The sequence below is a fragment of the Anser cygnoides genome, chromosome 3, assembly GCF_040182565.1.
Source record: "Anser cygnoides isolate HZ-2024a breed goose chromosome 3, Taihu_goose_T2T_genome, whole genome shotgun sequence".
NCBI lineage: Eukaryota > Metazoa > Chordata > Aves > Anseriformes > Anatidae > Anser > Anser cygnoides.
Window position 1 is genome coordinate 106,338,353 of NC_089875.1, and position 13,637 is coordinate 106,351,989.

At 39.1% G+C, this 13,637-nt stretch overlaps 1 protein-coding gene across 1 annotated transcript in view; it reads right to left on the reverse strand.

Moving 5' to 3' along the window:
• The window catches only part of MBOAT2 (membrane bound O-acyltransferase domain containing 2), a 96,818-nt gene that overhangs the window by 33,269 nt on the left and 49,912 nt on the right, over positions 1 to 13,637 (reverse strand). The window contains exons 4-5 of the mRNA XM_048071344.2: positions 4,102 to 4,197; positions 522 to 577 (exon numbers count right to left, since the gene is read on the reverse strand). Of these exons, the coding sequence (XP_047927301.1) occupies positions 522 to 577; positions 4,102 to 4,197 (152 nt within the window). The remainder of the gene's footprint in view (positions 1 to 521; positions 578 to 4,101; positions 4,198 to 13,637) is intronic.

Genomic DNA, 13,637 nt, shown 5'->3' on the forward strand with positions numbered 1-13,637 from the left:
ATAAAAGCAATTATATAATCTCCCTGTTTGCACTTTCACACATTAGCAGTGAGTGCAGCTATGACAATAAACTACGTGAAATGTATATAAAGTTTCATACACATCGGTATACATATCACAAATTAGGAAGAGATCAACTGTTAGCATTTTAAGACAAGAGGTGCTCAACAACAGAGATCACAGGTACCACAAACCTCTCAACTACAGTAATGTCTGAATTGGGAAATTATTTCCAAATTATTTCTCAGGATCTATACACCGGCACAAAAAAATGTCAGTGGTATTTGACCCCCAAAACATCACTCATCTCTTTCAGAGCTTGTATAGTGTTTGAGCTATGTTTCTTGATATTTCCTATAGCAAGCACCAAAAGAATCAATTGACACATAAAAATACATTTTGTCCTCAAACACAAATTAGCCTAGAGTAACTCACTGTAGTGGTTTGTGACTAACATTCCTTAAATTCATTTTGTTTAGAACATTAAATGGAAAATTAAAGACGGTTTAAAGAAAACTTACCGTCATGAATCTCAAAAGCCAAACTAGTGATCTTCTGTGTAATTATCATCATGGGACTGTTACGAGAAAAGAAAGAATCATTTAGAGAAAAAGAGTTCTGAATTTTCTTTCGCATGTAAACATATCAGGGAAAAGTTTATAATACTAGACTAGGTTAATTGCTCTCTACTGGAATATTTCTGATACAAGGACAAAGTGGTTAGTTTTTAGAGGTCAAAACATTACAGACCTTTCAAACTATCAAAATAATTTACTCCTTAGATACAGTATTTGAAAAATCATGTCTTTTGTTGGTGCATTAGGTTCCACAAACACAGCCAAAGTATCCTACATTTACTTTCTAATAGTATAGTCTTTTGTTGTTCTTGTTGTTGTTTTAAACAGCAGGAATAGTAAAGAAAAAAGCGCTGTAAGAACAATCATATGCATTATAAATTACAGCAGTAAGCAAAGGACAATATATATACCAAAGCTGAGCAGCATTATTATTTATTTAGATATGCAGACCATTTTCACTGTTTCTCCTAAGAGCTGGTCCTGTGCTTAATTTTTCGACTACAATTATTATGTGCTTCAAGTAAATATATCTAGCAAAACTAAAACCTAGCATAATTATGCTGACTCTAATGGAATTCAGTTTGTGCTGAATTTGGTACACTTGATTGGATCTTAAGCTTCCCAAGAGAGATTATTCACTGGCTAAGTAACTCAGCTTTAACTGTATTGGAAAACCAAAAACTTTACTGTGAAATGGTAACCATCTCCATAATATTTAAGAATTATCAACTGATATAAATCCCAGCATCGCTAACCCCTAACAGGGGTAGTGGAGAAAAAAAGCATAAAGAAGGCTATCAGAATATAGAAACTTAACTTTGAAATCAGATCTTAAAAATACATTGGAGACTTTATTTGCCTAGTAGTATCTGAGCTGAAGATATAAATAAAAAATATATATTTAAAATATAAAATATGATATAATTTGTATAAAATATGACTAAATAAATCATACTGTAGGATGAGCGCGTAACTTTGTTCAAGTCTTGACTGCACTCAGCTTTTTTTCACATATTTAAATTACAATAGAAAAGTAAACCCAAAAGCCATCAAGTCCTCCTTTACTGACAGTATTTTACCAGATGGTTCAGTCTGTCAACTGATATTTTTTAGGTTTTAGGTTATTTCAAAGAATAATATATTTTCAGTCCTCAAAATGTGATCACGGAAAAAAAGTTTTCCATTGTATTATCAGTGCCCTAAAAATCCTGTTATCGAGGCTAGAGTGACAGGCAAGTGTCAGCAAGGAAAGAACCCAAAGGAGAATAGGCAGTCTGGGAAATCCCTCACATCCCTTTCCAGCATTTAAGCTGAAGACCTGCTTGGTAGTGTCACAGATCCCTAACTGATTCCGAACAGAATGGGTTTTCCTTCCGTAAATGGACATTTTCAGTAAATGGACAAGCATAGATTGGCTGAAGGATGGAGCCCAAGAGGAGCTCGGCCAGACCTTACATTAATTCTAGCTCATAACATCTGTTATTGTTATCATAGCAGACCCTGGCATTTTTTCCTTCTGAGGTGGCTATTCCAGCATCTTCAGAGACTTGGCTGAGGAGCAGCAATCTAGAGACTAAAAGAGGAAGAGCCCTTCCTGAAACAGTGAGGCTGTGTAGCAGAATTTTAATTTTAATTTTAATTTCCCTTTTAGGTGCTGGCAGAAGGGCAAAGGAAGCTGTGGAAGGCTTGCTGGCAGCTGGGACCTGTCACTACTGAAGCCAGGACTGCAATGCTCTGCACAAGCAATGGCACCTCCAGCATGGGGTCAAATTTCCTTGGCAGATTCTCTGGGCTTGGATACCTCAGATTTGCACAATGGGCTAGGAGGAATATCTAGGTATCCACTCAAAGCTCTGTCAGGGCTAACCACTATATGAAGCCATGCCAATTTCTTCAGTACCAAGAAATAACTTGATGGGGCTGGGATTCATTGGCTGTTTAGGGCATTTTTGTTAATTTTGAACTTACTCTCCTCCCCTGGAACTAGAGAAAATTGGTGGAACATAGCCTTCTTCAGTTCAAGCTGCAGCATGTTGTTCTCCTTCTGTTTTGGAAGTAACATCTGTCTCAGGCCTCAAGGGAGCAGATGCAGTTTATGCCAGAGACTTAATACAATATGCATGCACCAAGCTCCCAAACCAAGGCATGAAAGGGTATTTTAAATCAGGCAGCTCAAGCACACAATCAGAGAGACAGATCTAGGCTTTAGAACAGTTCCATCCAGAGCAGGGGCCTCATGGATCTCCGGACATGTTTAGACCTAGCAGAAATCTCTGCACCAAACCAACAGAGCCACAAAGACAGCTGGTATCTGAAAGCAATGCAGTCCCATTTGAGCAAGTGTGCTCAAGCTACTATTAATAGTTTGAGAGCAGCAACAAGCAAATGCAATTACACTGCTTCCCGACACAGCTGAGAGCTTTGGTCACTGCAAGGCTGTACCCACTTTGGCCCTACAGTGAACTGGGAGGGACAGCATTTGGATTCTTGTCCCACTCGTAACAGTGACGTTCAATTCAACATTGGTAATCTAGCTTTGTGTGTCTTTATGCTTATTTCTGCATTACAATCTCTCATTAAAGTCAGCGGAGATGTAGACAATACAGTCAGGGGCATATGTCAAGTCATCCAGTTCACATCAAGGTGGATACGTAGTGGTGGGTCGGCTGAGGTGCCCTCCAGGCTCTGCTGTCTACATTGATCAGATCTCCTCTGCCTGTAACAAGAACTTGGATATCTGGCTTGAAGGCAGACACTTGTGTGTAGACACAAATACAGAAAGATGTTTCAGAAGGTTAAGAGCCAGCTTATAACAACAGAAAATATTAACTTAACCACAAAAGCTAGAGGCTTCAGCCTAAAGTTAGTTTCTGGGCTCTTACCAAAGAGGATTAAGAAGTGACGAGGCTAACACGCACAACTCTACTACACAGTACAGGTACCACTGAACTACAAAGACCAATGCCATTCACAGTATTCCTGAAATATATTTAATGCATTATTTTTTTTCCAAACAGACTTGTAAACACTTCTCTTGCCTTTTTTTTCCAATATGCTCCCTTAAATCAAAGCACCATCAGGAGAAAACATTTATAGAAATTGTTGTGCTTTGTTTCTGTCTGCCATACAAAGAATCACCATTTTTTTAATTTTTACTTTGCATTTTTATTATATTTTGCTCACATATAGCTCCAACCAAACATAGGTTAAGCCCATTATATAAAATGAGGACACATACAGGCATAGCTGTCTATTTCCAAGGGCTGTATGATTACCCAACCACACCTCTGCTCAGCTTTCACTTTCTGAAACACTTAACGTAAAACCCAAAACAGAGCAAAGCTAAAAGCTAATTTCCTTAAAACATTCAGTTTCCTCATGTTGTGGGATCAGACTGCATAAGACATACGTGTACATCAGACACAATTCAGGTTTCATCATGTGGTAGTAAAGGGTGGAAAAAAAAAAACAGATACAGCATCACATAGCAAGGCAAGATGGGAAGATTTTTTTTTCTCCTTACCCAGAAAAATCAGCAGAATACTGTCCATAATCAAAGATATAGACTCTAGTAATTTGGCACACAGTGAGGTATCCCAAAGCAAAAACGAAGCAATACCTGGAAGGAAAAGAGGAAAAAAAAGCTTTTCAATTAAAAAACATTAACATTTCTCCATTAAGTCAGCAATCTTTAATTAGCTTTTAATCTCCAATTATCTCCAACAAGTATTACATAATTTGCATGTGCAAATACACTTTCATCCCAACTACTTTTGCTAATATTTACCCTACAGAACCATGTAGATTTTTTTAAGTGCACAGTATTAAATTACAAATGCTATTGTCATTATCATATTTGTATTCACATCAAGCATAGGATTTATAATTTAAATCCTGCTGTAAAAATCAGAAGCTCTAAAGAGAAAATGAAGCTATTACTTTTAGATCAAAGTTAATTTTTGTCCATATGAGTACACAAATTAGGCAAATTATACATTGAACATCATCTCCATTGAATGTACTTCTATACATTTAAAATTCAGCACCACAAATCCCACTGCTTCTGTTTTCAGAGATTAGAAAATATGACTGATTTTCAAATACACAACGTTAAAACATATCTGAGTGAAAAGGGAACAATGCACCTTTATGCCTCCTGTTAAAGCCGATCCTTGCAAATATAAAAAATTAGATAAAAATAACCTTTCTTAAGTATTATAAGTTTAATTTCACATATCATTTTTCGGGTCATTTTTTTCTCCCCTTTTTAAGATGTAAAATGGTAAACCGATGGAGACTTGATTTGCCAATATACCTCCCAAAACCTGCTAGAATCTTTGCAGTCAAAAAGAATGGTGAATGCCAGCAGAAGCTTCACTAATTCTTTAAAACTTTATATATGAACTTTACAGTCTTGAATATTCCCATGCAACTAATGAAGCATTCATGGTAATGAAATCATGTTTCTTGCTTAATGTTCACAAGACTAATGTTCAGCCCCTACAGCAGACCATGCTGTACAATCAAAATCCAGTTAAAATGAAAATATTCATACACTAAATGGAAAATCATGACTAGGGCTGTATTTAGATGAAATAGCGAGGGATGCTACAGGAGGAGTTTGGAACAGGCTTCTCCCTTCTTTTCCAAATTATTATTTTAGCAAAACAGTGTTTACAGAATAAATTCTAAAGTCTTAGAAATTATTCTTCAACATCAAAGTGATACCCACTTTTGGCACACAGAACACTTGCAATTTAACCTTCAGTTAAGAATTGTGCTAGGTATGAACTGCTTAACGTTTTCAAATGCCCAGCCTTCAAATTAGAGAACTATTTCCTACCATATATAACACACACCAGTAGCTACATTAACCCATGCTTATTTGTGGTTTTAAAGCTTTAGGTTGACTGCTTTAGCAAAAAATAGTCTTTCCTGTTTTCACCAATATAAACAATCCAGAAACAACTATTAAATGGGGTGGCTAATTGGCACAAAAATGCGTGTAACAGAAATCCAACAAAAATTAAACAATAATTGGCTCATAACATTACTGAATTATTTCAGCAAGGAAAACAATTTCACACAAATAAGTAGTATGTAGTGGCTGGCCAATATCAGGAGCATGATACACTGTAAAATGAGTTCAGAATTAAAATTTTCACAGAGTATTTTAAGAAAAACTACTCTCCCAAAAAATCACACAGGTTTCACATGAATGATGACTTTGCCAGTTTGATTTGCCCACTCTGAAATCGGTCCCAGTTCTTCTGTTTGCTAAAATTCCAATATGATTTTCAGCTTTACCAGCCTCTTGATTTACACACTAAATAATCGCAGACAAAAAATAACTTGTTACATGTAGGGATACCTACATACCCACCCACAAATACCAAGAAAAAAAATAAAAATTAAAATTAAATACTGTAGTTTTCTTTAAGAAAGTCTCAAGTTATCCTCACTAGGGAGATGATGCATTTATTACTGACAGTCTACTCACCGTATATTGCAACAGATCTAAAATAAACAGAATAACACATGACGCTGACTGCAGCCTTCCTAACTTACAGTGCTACCCATAGCAGCAATGCTTACTTTGTTAGGAGAAGGAACACGTAATACATTAGTGGATCAGTCACATCCCATCAGATGAATAAAAGCAGGCACCAGTTTTGACCTCATAGTTTATCTTATAAGTACATTTACACCAAGTTTTTAACAAAACATTATGAAGGCTTCTTTTTACAAAGCAGAAAAGCTACATCAATCCTACAGCTGAAGAAAAACAAATATCCTAAAAGAAGAAAAACACTGAAAATTGAGGAAACCTTAGGTTCGTTTCTATATAGGCATTATGATACAGGCCTGCAGCACTATGTGAACATGCAACTAAAAATTCCTGTCTCATTATAGAGATAGGTCATTACTGTGCATATCTTTAAGGCTTTGCATTCAAGTTCAGGACTCCCAGTGGTTTTACTTATCGTGTACCTTCCACAAGCTGAGAAGTTTGGGATCTCCCAGAAGTACTTCCTCTGTTACTCTCAGTGCGTTAAAAAAAGTGTTTCATAAAAATTGCATTCCTCTTATTCCTCTTTAAGACGAATTCTAGCAATACTCAGTGTTATCCCAATTCCACATATAGCGAATTAAAAAATAAATAATTATGCAGGTCTGAATACTAAGCTCAGTGGATGCAAGGTCAATTCTTTGGCAAGCTCAGCTCTTTTAAAGCTGAGAGAAAGCACATTAGCAGAACATTTCAGTCACACAAATGCTCTTTATTTCTACAACTCTTACCCCAAGTGTTTTGTGAAAGATGTCCAGAAATGGCCAGTCATTATTTATATCTAAAACAAGTAGTTTAAACCAAATTGCATTATACGTTTCCACTTAGGAACGCAGACTGAGGCAATGATCCTACCTGGTTATGGACCGGTAAAACGTGCAAGAGTTTTAAAGGTACTGGCAGGTGGCTGTGGAATTGCTTAAATGCCTTACAACTTCTACAGCAAGTTAACTTTCTACAGTGAAATGACTGTCTTGGCAAACAAGCGGAGAGCAGTGGATATTATATACTTGGATTTCAGTAGGGCTTTTGACACCGTCTCCATAAGATCTTCACAGAGAAGCTGTTGACATATGGGCTGCATGGGCAGTGAGGTGGATCGAAAACTGCCTGAACAGCCAGGCCCAGAGCGTGGTGATCAGCGGCCTGTAGACTAGTAGGAGGCCCGTAACTCGTGGTGTACCTCAGGGGTCAATACGGTGTCCAGTCCTGCTCAACACCTTCTTTAACGATCTGAATGATGGGATAGTACCCTCAGTGTGGCTGCTGATCACACAAAACTGGGAAAAGTGCCTGATATGCCAGAGGGTCATGCTGCCATTCTGAGGGACCTCAACAGGCTGGAGAAATAGGCTGGCAAGAACCTCACGGCAACAAGGGAAAGTGCAAGGCCCTGCACCTGGGGAGGAACAACCCCAGGCACCAGGACGCGCTGGGGGCCACCCAGCTGGACAGCAGCTCTGCAGAAGAGGACCTGAGGGTCCTGGGCCTGGTAGGCCTCCAAGCACCGCTTCTAGCCTCAGGTCTTCTGTGATTCTGTTACGCAAATGTCCAATGACAAGAACACTTTTTTACATTTCATGTTCTTAAACACTGAGCAACCTCTGGATTACTATACTTTGACATCCTTATATAATCCAGTCATAAATTTGCATTAATGTGCATAGCCTAGACTCCAGGGCAAACAATCCTACTTCTGACATTCCCTGATGCTGGAGCACCTGTCTGCACACATTAACAGCTCTTTGAGAGTGGAAGCTGTTAAAAATGAAGAGTAGAAAAGCCTTACATTTCATAAAGGATTTCCTTTTTTCCATTTTCCTATAAAACTGTAGAGGTTCATACTCAGCATTAAACCTAATGCATTTTTACCAGAGAAAGTGGCCAAAGTCCTAAAAACTTAAGCAATGAACTTTGAAACATGGGTCCGCTCCAAAAAAGACTCAAAACCTGAATTCAGTTGCAAGCTAAATTTAAAGCTTTGATTAGTCAAACGTCAAATAGACTTTGACATCAAAACTCCACGTTCCGTGTGTCTGAATTTTGCCTAAGAATTTATTAATTAATATCCCCATCCAAACCACAGCTTCAGTGATAGAAAGGATGACAGAGACAGCAGGGCACACGCCTCGTCACACACCCTGTATGACAGCCGCTCTGCTACACGTGTCAGTAGTCCATATAATAGCTCCCAGCAGAAGATAGCTGAGACCCTTCTGCCCTGCTGTGACAAGCTGCAGAAACTGCTGACGAAGAAGGTGAGTTGAGCCAACTTGCAGAAGTGAAGGCCATCCAGCTGGCTTTAGATATTGCTGAACAAATTAAACAGGAAGTAGTTCATGCAGTAGCCCTCGGGCCAGTCTAGGCAGGGCAAGATGTTAAAAAAAAAAAAACATGCTGCACACCTCAGCTGGGGAGAGTGGCCCCAGCTGGAGCCTCTGGCAAAAAGAGGTGAGGGAGACTCAAGGTCAGCCCCTAGGGTTTTGGAGTCAGGCATACAGAGGATCCAAGGCCCACTATACTCCGCCTGAAAAAGAGGTGTTGGCAGTGTATGAAGGGCTTCAAACTGCTTCAGAAGTGATTGGTACTGAAGCACAGCTCCTCATGGCACCCCAGAAAGAATCGAGTCAGACAACAGGACTCATTTCCAAAATAACCTCATAGACACCTGGGCCAAAGAGCACAGTGCCAAGCGGGTATATTACATCCCCTAACATGCACCAGCCTCTGGGGAAAAAGAATTGAACATCACTGTTAAAGAGACTGCTCTGAGAGTAATGGGTGCTGGGACATCCAAACATTGGAACACACATCTGGCAAAGGCCCCCTGGTTAGTCAACACTACTAGGGGTCTGCCAACTGAGCTGGCCCTGCCCAATCAAACCTGTTACGTGCTGTGGAAGGGGAAAATGTCCCTGCAGTGCACATAAAGAACCTGCTGGGGAGGACAGCCTGGGCTATTCCTGCCTCAGGCAAGGCAAACCCATCCATGGGTCTGCTTTTGCCCAAGGACGTGGGTAATGCGGAAGGATGGGGAAGTCCAACATGCATCTCAAAGGGGCCTGATGCTGGGTGAGAATAGCCCATGATTTGAATTGTATGGTGCTAATTTGTGCTACATAATATCGTATGTCATCACTGCTATGGTTGCTATATGCCAAATCAATGGTATTACCGTAAAAATCACCCAGATCGATGAAAAATTGATTTTGACAGAACCAGACAAGCACAGCAGTGAGGGAAGCAGAACTGGCTTCAGCAACAATCTGATTGCTACAACAGATGTAGAGCCCAAAGTCATGGATTAAATGAACTCAAGAGACATTTTACAGGGATGGCTCATAGATTAAGGGAAAGTTATCTTTGTGTATGTAGCAAAGGACAGGAAAGGTGGGGGTGATTAATTGGGATGTAGTGGAAAGTGGGGGACCTGAGGATGATGGATAGTATGGAATAAGGGGTGGATATTGTCCTGGTTTTAGCTGGGATAGAATTAACTGTCTCCCTGCTAGTTGGTATGGTGCTGTGCTTTGGGTTTAGGGTGAGCATAACACTGATAGCACAGGGATGGTTGAGCTGTTGCAGAGCACTGCTCACACTGCCCAGGGCTGTTCTGCTCCTCGCGCTGCCCTGCCAGCCTGGCCCAGGCTGGCCAAAGGGGTGTCCCACTCCATGGGGTGTCACGCTCAGCGACAGAACTGGGGTGGAGGAGGAGGAAGGGAGGGATGTTCACAGCGATGGCATTTGTCTTCCCACAAAACCGTTCCACGCGCTGAGCCCTGCTCTCCGGGCAGGGGCTGACACCTGCCTGCCGAGGGGAAGCAGCAAACGGGTTCCCTGGTTTGCTCTGCTTGCACAGGCAGTTTCTGCTTGCCCCAGTAAGCTGTCTCTCAACCCTTGAGTTCTCACATTTTTACTTCTCCAATTCTCTCCCCCATCGCGCCTAGGGAGGGCAAGCGAGCAGCTGGGTGGTGCTGAGCTGCCTGCCAGGGCTAACCTACAACAGCATCTTATATGTTAGGACGCAACCATGCACCACAGCCAGGTTTGACGAAAGAGGCTTCTGGAGATTTATTGCTTTAGCACTGCAAGTTTGAACATGATACATAATTCTATGCAAAGACCTTCAGTAATAACTGAAAGATCAATACACACAGAAGTAAAAGATAGAAAACTTGGTGCTTCATCAAGTGAAACCTACCATTTCAAAATCGTATTTGCTTTACGTGCAAGTGAGAAATACACCTTTCTAGCATGATATAACCCGACATTGTCAACACTTGGCATTTAAGTCTAAGTAGGATTATTATAGTTTGTCATGTGGCAGACCAACAGGTCCATGTAAAACAGGAAAACAACACTACACACTTTGCAAAGACAGCAATAATTAAGTACTACCTAAATTGACTTGAAAGAAACCTGAGATTGTTTCTGGATGGAAATACAAACTTCTTACTGTTAGCAGTGACAATAAAATAAATCGCAAGAACCATATGGCAAGACATAGAAAACAAGTGGCCAAAGTAAATATCAGTAATCCTCTAACGATTTCTTACATAAATAAAATCCAAGAACCACAGCAGTAATGCCTCCAATTCTACAATATATAATTACTATTATTTTTCATTTGGATTTTGCCTGACAATTTCTGGTTCTTTCCAAAATATTTTATGTTTACCTTATCAATGAAGAACTTAAACTTCCCAGGTAGTAAAACTAGAAGATTGTTTTCTAAGCATAACAAAAAACTTGTTCATCACTGTAAAACACAGTAACGGGACAGAATTAGGCATATTTTTATTACAAGAGATAAGAAAAAAATAAGGAAAAGAAATCCATAATTATAAGCCAATTCCCTCATTCCCCTAAATTTGGGAAAAGGGATGTCAATGACATTCCCCTCTCTGCTACCTCCCAGAAAGGAGGAAATAGAACGAATTATATACTACTTCAAATGCAAATCCAAGTTTGTGTTCAAGATTCAAAGGAAGTGTTTAGGGTGCACAAAGTTGCTATAACCATCCATGGTGAATCCCACTGCCCATATAGGAAAAACAAAGATCAGAAGCCAGGATGAAAACCAAGATCGTAAGTTCTCTGAGTGTTCATGAGAGGTTAGAAATACAAGGGACACCTGCCCATAATGAACCTGACTATCAAATGTGCGTATGAATCTTTCAATAATCCATGCATACAGCTCCAGAGCTTACTGGCTACAAGCTCCTTGTTTGCTCTCCCCTTTTTTCCATTTCTTCATCAGATTTAAAGTTTTTCTAAATAAGACAGACAATGGAAACAAGGTGATACAACTCAAAAGAAAACTAAATGAGAAACCAGTGATATTTTAGCCCCACTGAATGAAAATATCAAACCCAGCCATAGCAACCAGGAGTTGACAGGCAGTTCAGTCACAGTTAATGACAGAAAAAAAAACAAAGCATCAGAGCCATGTGCTGAGGAAGTGTACCTATGTGATCATCCTGTAACAAAAAATAAATAATGCAGCTTTTATGACACAATTAGCAGGAAAAAAGGGGGTTTACAAGTATTCAATTATTTTAACAGATTATTAGATGATACCGTGGGGGGGATGGGACAGAAATCTTTCCCAACATCTTTACAAGAGTTATTTGTTGTGACGCTTGAGCAGGAGCCCAACTAGCACCTTGCCTCAAGGAGAACCAGAAACATCCAACAGATCCAGCATCTGCTATGCCTACCAATATCCTCTTCCAAATCAAAACCTAACTTTATTTATCGGCTGACCAAAGCATCAGCCACCTGGGTACTTCCAGACAACCTTTGAAATAGATGTTGGCCATCATGACCTACGTGGTGGGATTTTTTTTTGCCACATTCAGCTGATGTCCACACTAAAGTTATCATGCAGAAATGGAAAGAAAAACCCTCAGACTTCTTGATGGGATTTCAGATTCCATTTTATGGTTTCTCTAAAACAAAGCTGTCTTCCCACAGAGTAGTAAAACATACTGCTGTGTTATGTTAATGAGTTACAACTGAATTGCAACTATCTTCCTACTATGTCAACCACCAGCCCCAAATTACACAGAGCTCTGAAGAGTTCAGATTTTTAACATATGAGGGAGATTGAAGAACTTGCAGTAGTCCATACAATGGTTTTCATTTTCCAAGTGAATCACGGCACTTCTGCCATGCAACACCGTATCCCTTGTTAATGAGAACTGTAACTTAACCAGGGAAAGTAGAGCAATGTGTTCTCCCCAGAGGAGAGCTAAAAAGTTTAGAACAGCTTGCATCAGTCCTGTTGTTTCTCCTGCAGGTTTGTGGTGCAACTTGCTGAGCATCTCAACTCCTGTGCATGTTCAGGTTTACTTGAAAGGATTCAAACCAGATGTTAAAATGCTTCAAGAACATCCAGGAGTACTCTTCCTGTACCTTTCCCTGATGTTAAGGAACCAGAAAAACAAGCTAACGGTCCCTTTCACCAAAAACACCCCACAGAAAAGATCAGAAAAATGAGTAAAGTTTTGCAGGGCTCAAATACATCAAGTTCTTCTACCCAACTACCACAACATTAATCATAGGCTCTACATGAATACAACATTACTCAATGCTAAATTTTCTCCTCCAGTACAAAAGCTGTTGGTCTTAAAAAAAAATCCATGTTATTCTTCTACCTATACCTGCTACTAGGTAAATAATGTTCTCATGAGCAGAATTACAGAAGTAATTCACATTGGAAAAATTACTAAAAACAAGTTGCAATATGCTTATACTAATAACTCTGAGACACAGTGATCTGTAATGCACATTGTGCTATATATAATTAATAGACACCAAGACATTAATTTAGAATTTGTCTAGGACTAATTCACAGGATCTCTGTCAAAATGACCTTGCTTATCTATCAACAGCTGCAACGAAGTCAGGCATGTCTGAGACACTGCAATAATGAAATAGCAGAAAGCAGAACAGATTGTCTGATATGTCTAACTTCAGCTTTAAAGTTTAAAAACAAAAACAACCAAAAGAAAAGAAAACCACCACCAACGCCCTCACACACCAGAAAATAGATTGTAAGCAAACGAGACTAGATATCCCATTAGAAAGAAGTTTTTTTGTTGTACAAGTTTGCCATATTATGTTTTAATTCATTACTATTTTGAACTTCAGACAAATAAAAATAGTAATATTTCCCCATTAAATTCATTCCTTTTAAAAACAAAAATGTTAAGTAATGAAAGTTTAAATATGTTTAAGTATATTCTAACATATTATACATTAAATATAACATTCCATATATATACACATGCATATATTTTATAATATATAAGAAATACTAAGCTGCCTCTACCAGTGGTACTCTGCAGAATGTGCAGATCGAGAAAATTTCTGTTTAACCTTGCTAAAAAAGAAAGAAATGCAAAGGCCTCTCTTATTAGCAAAGAAAATGCATTGCCCTATAGCATTATTTCTTGTCCAATCTTTTTTGGTGTTGAGTAACATCA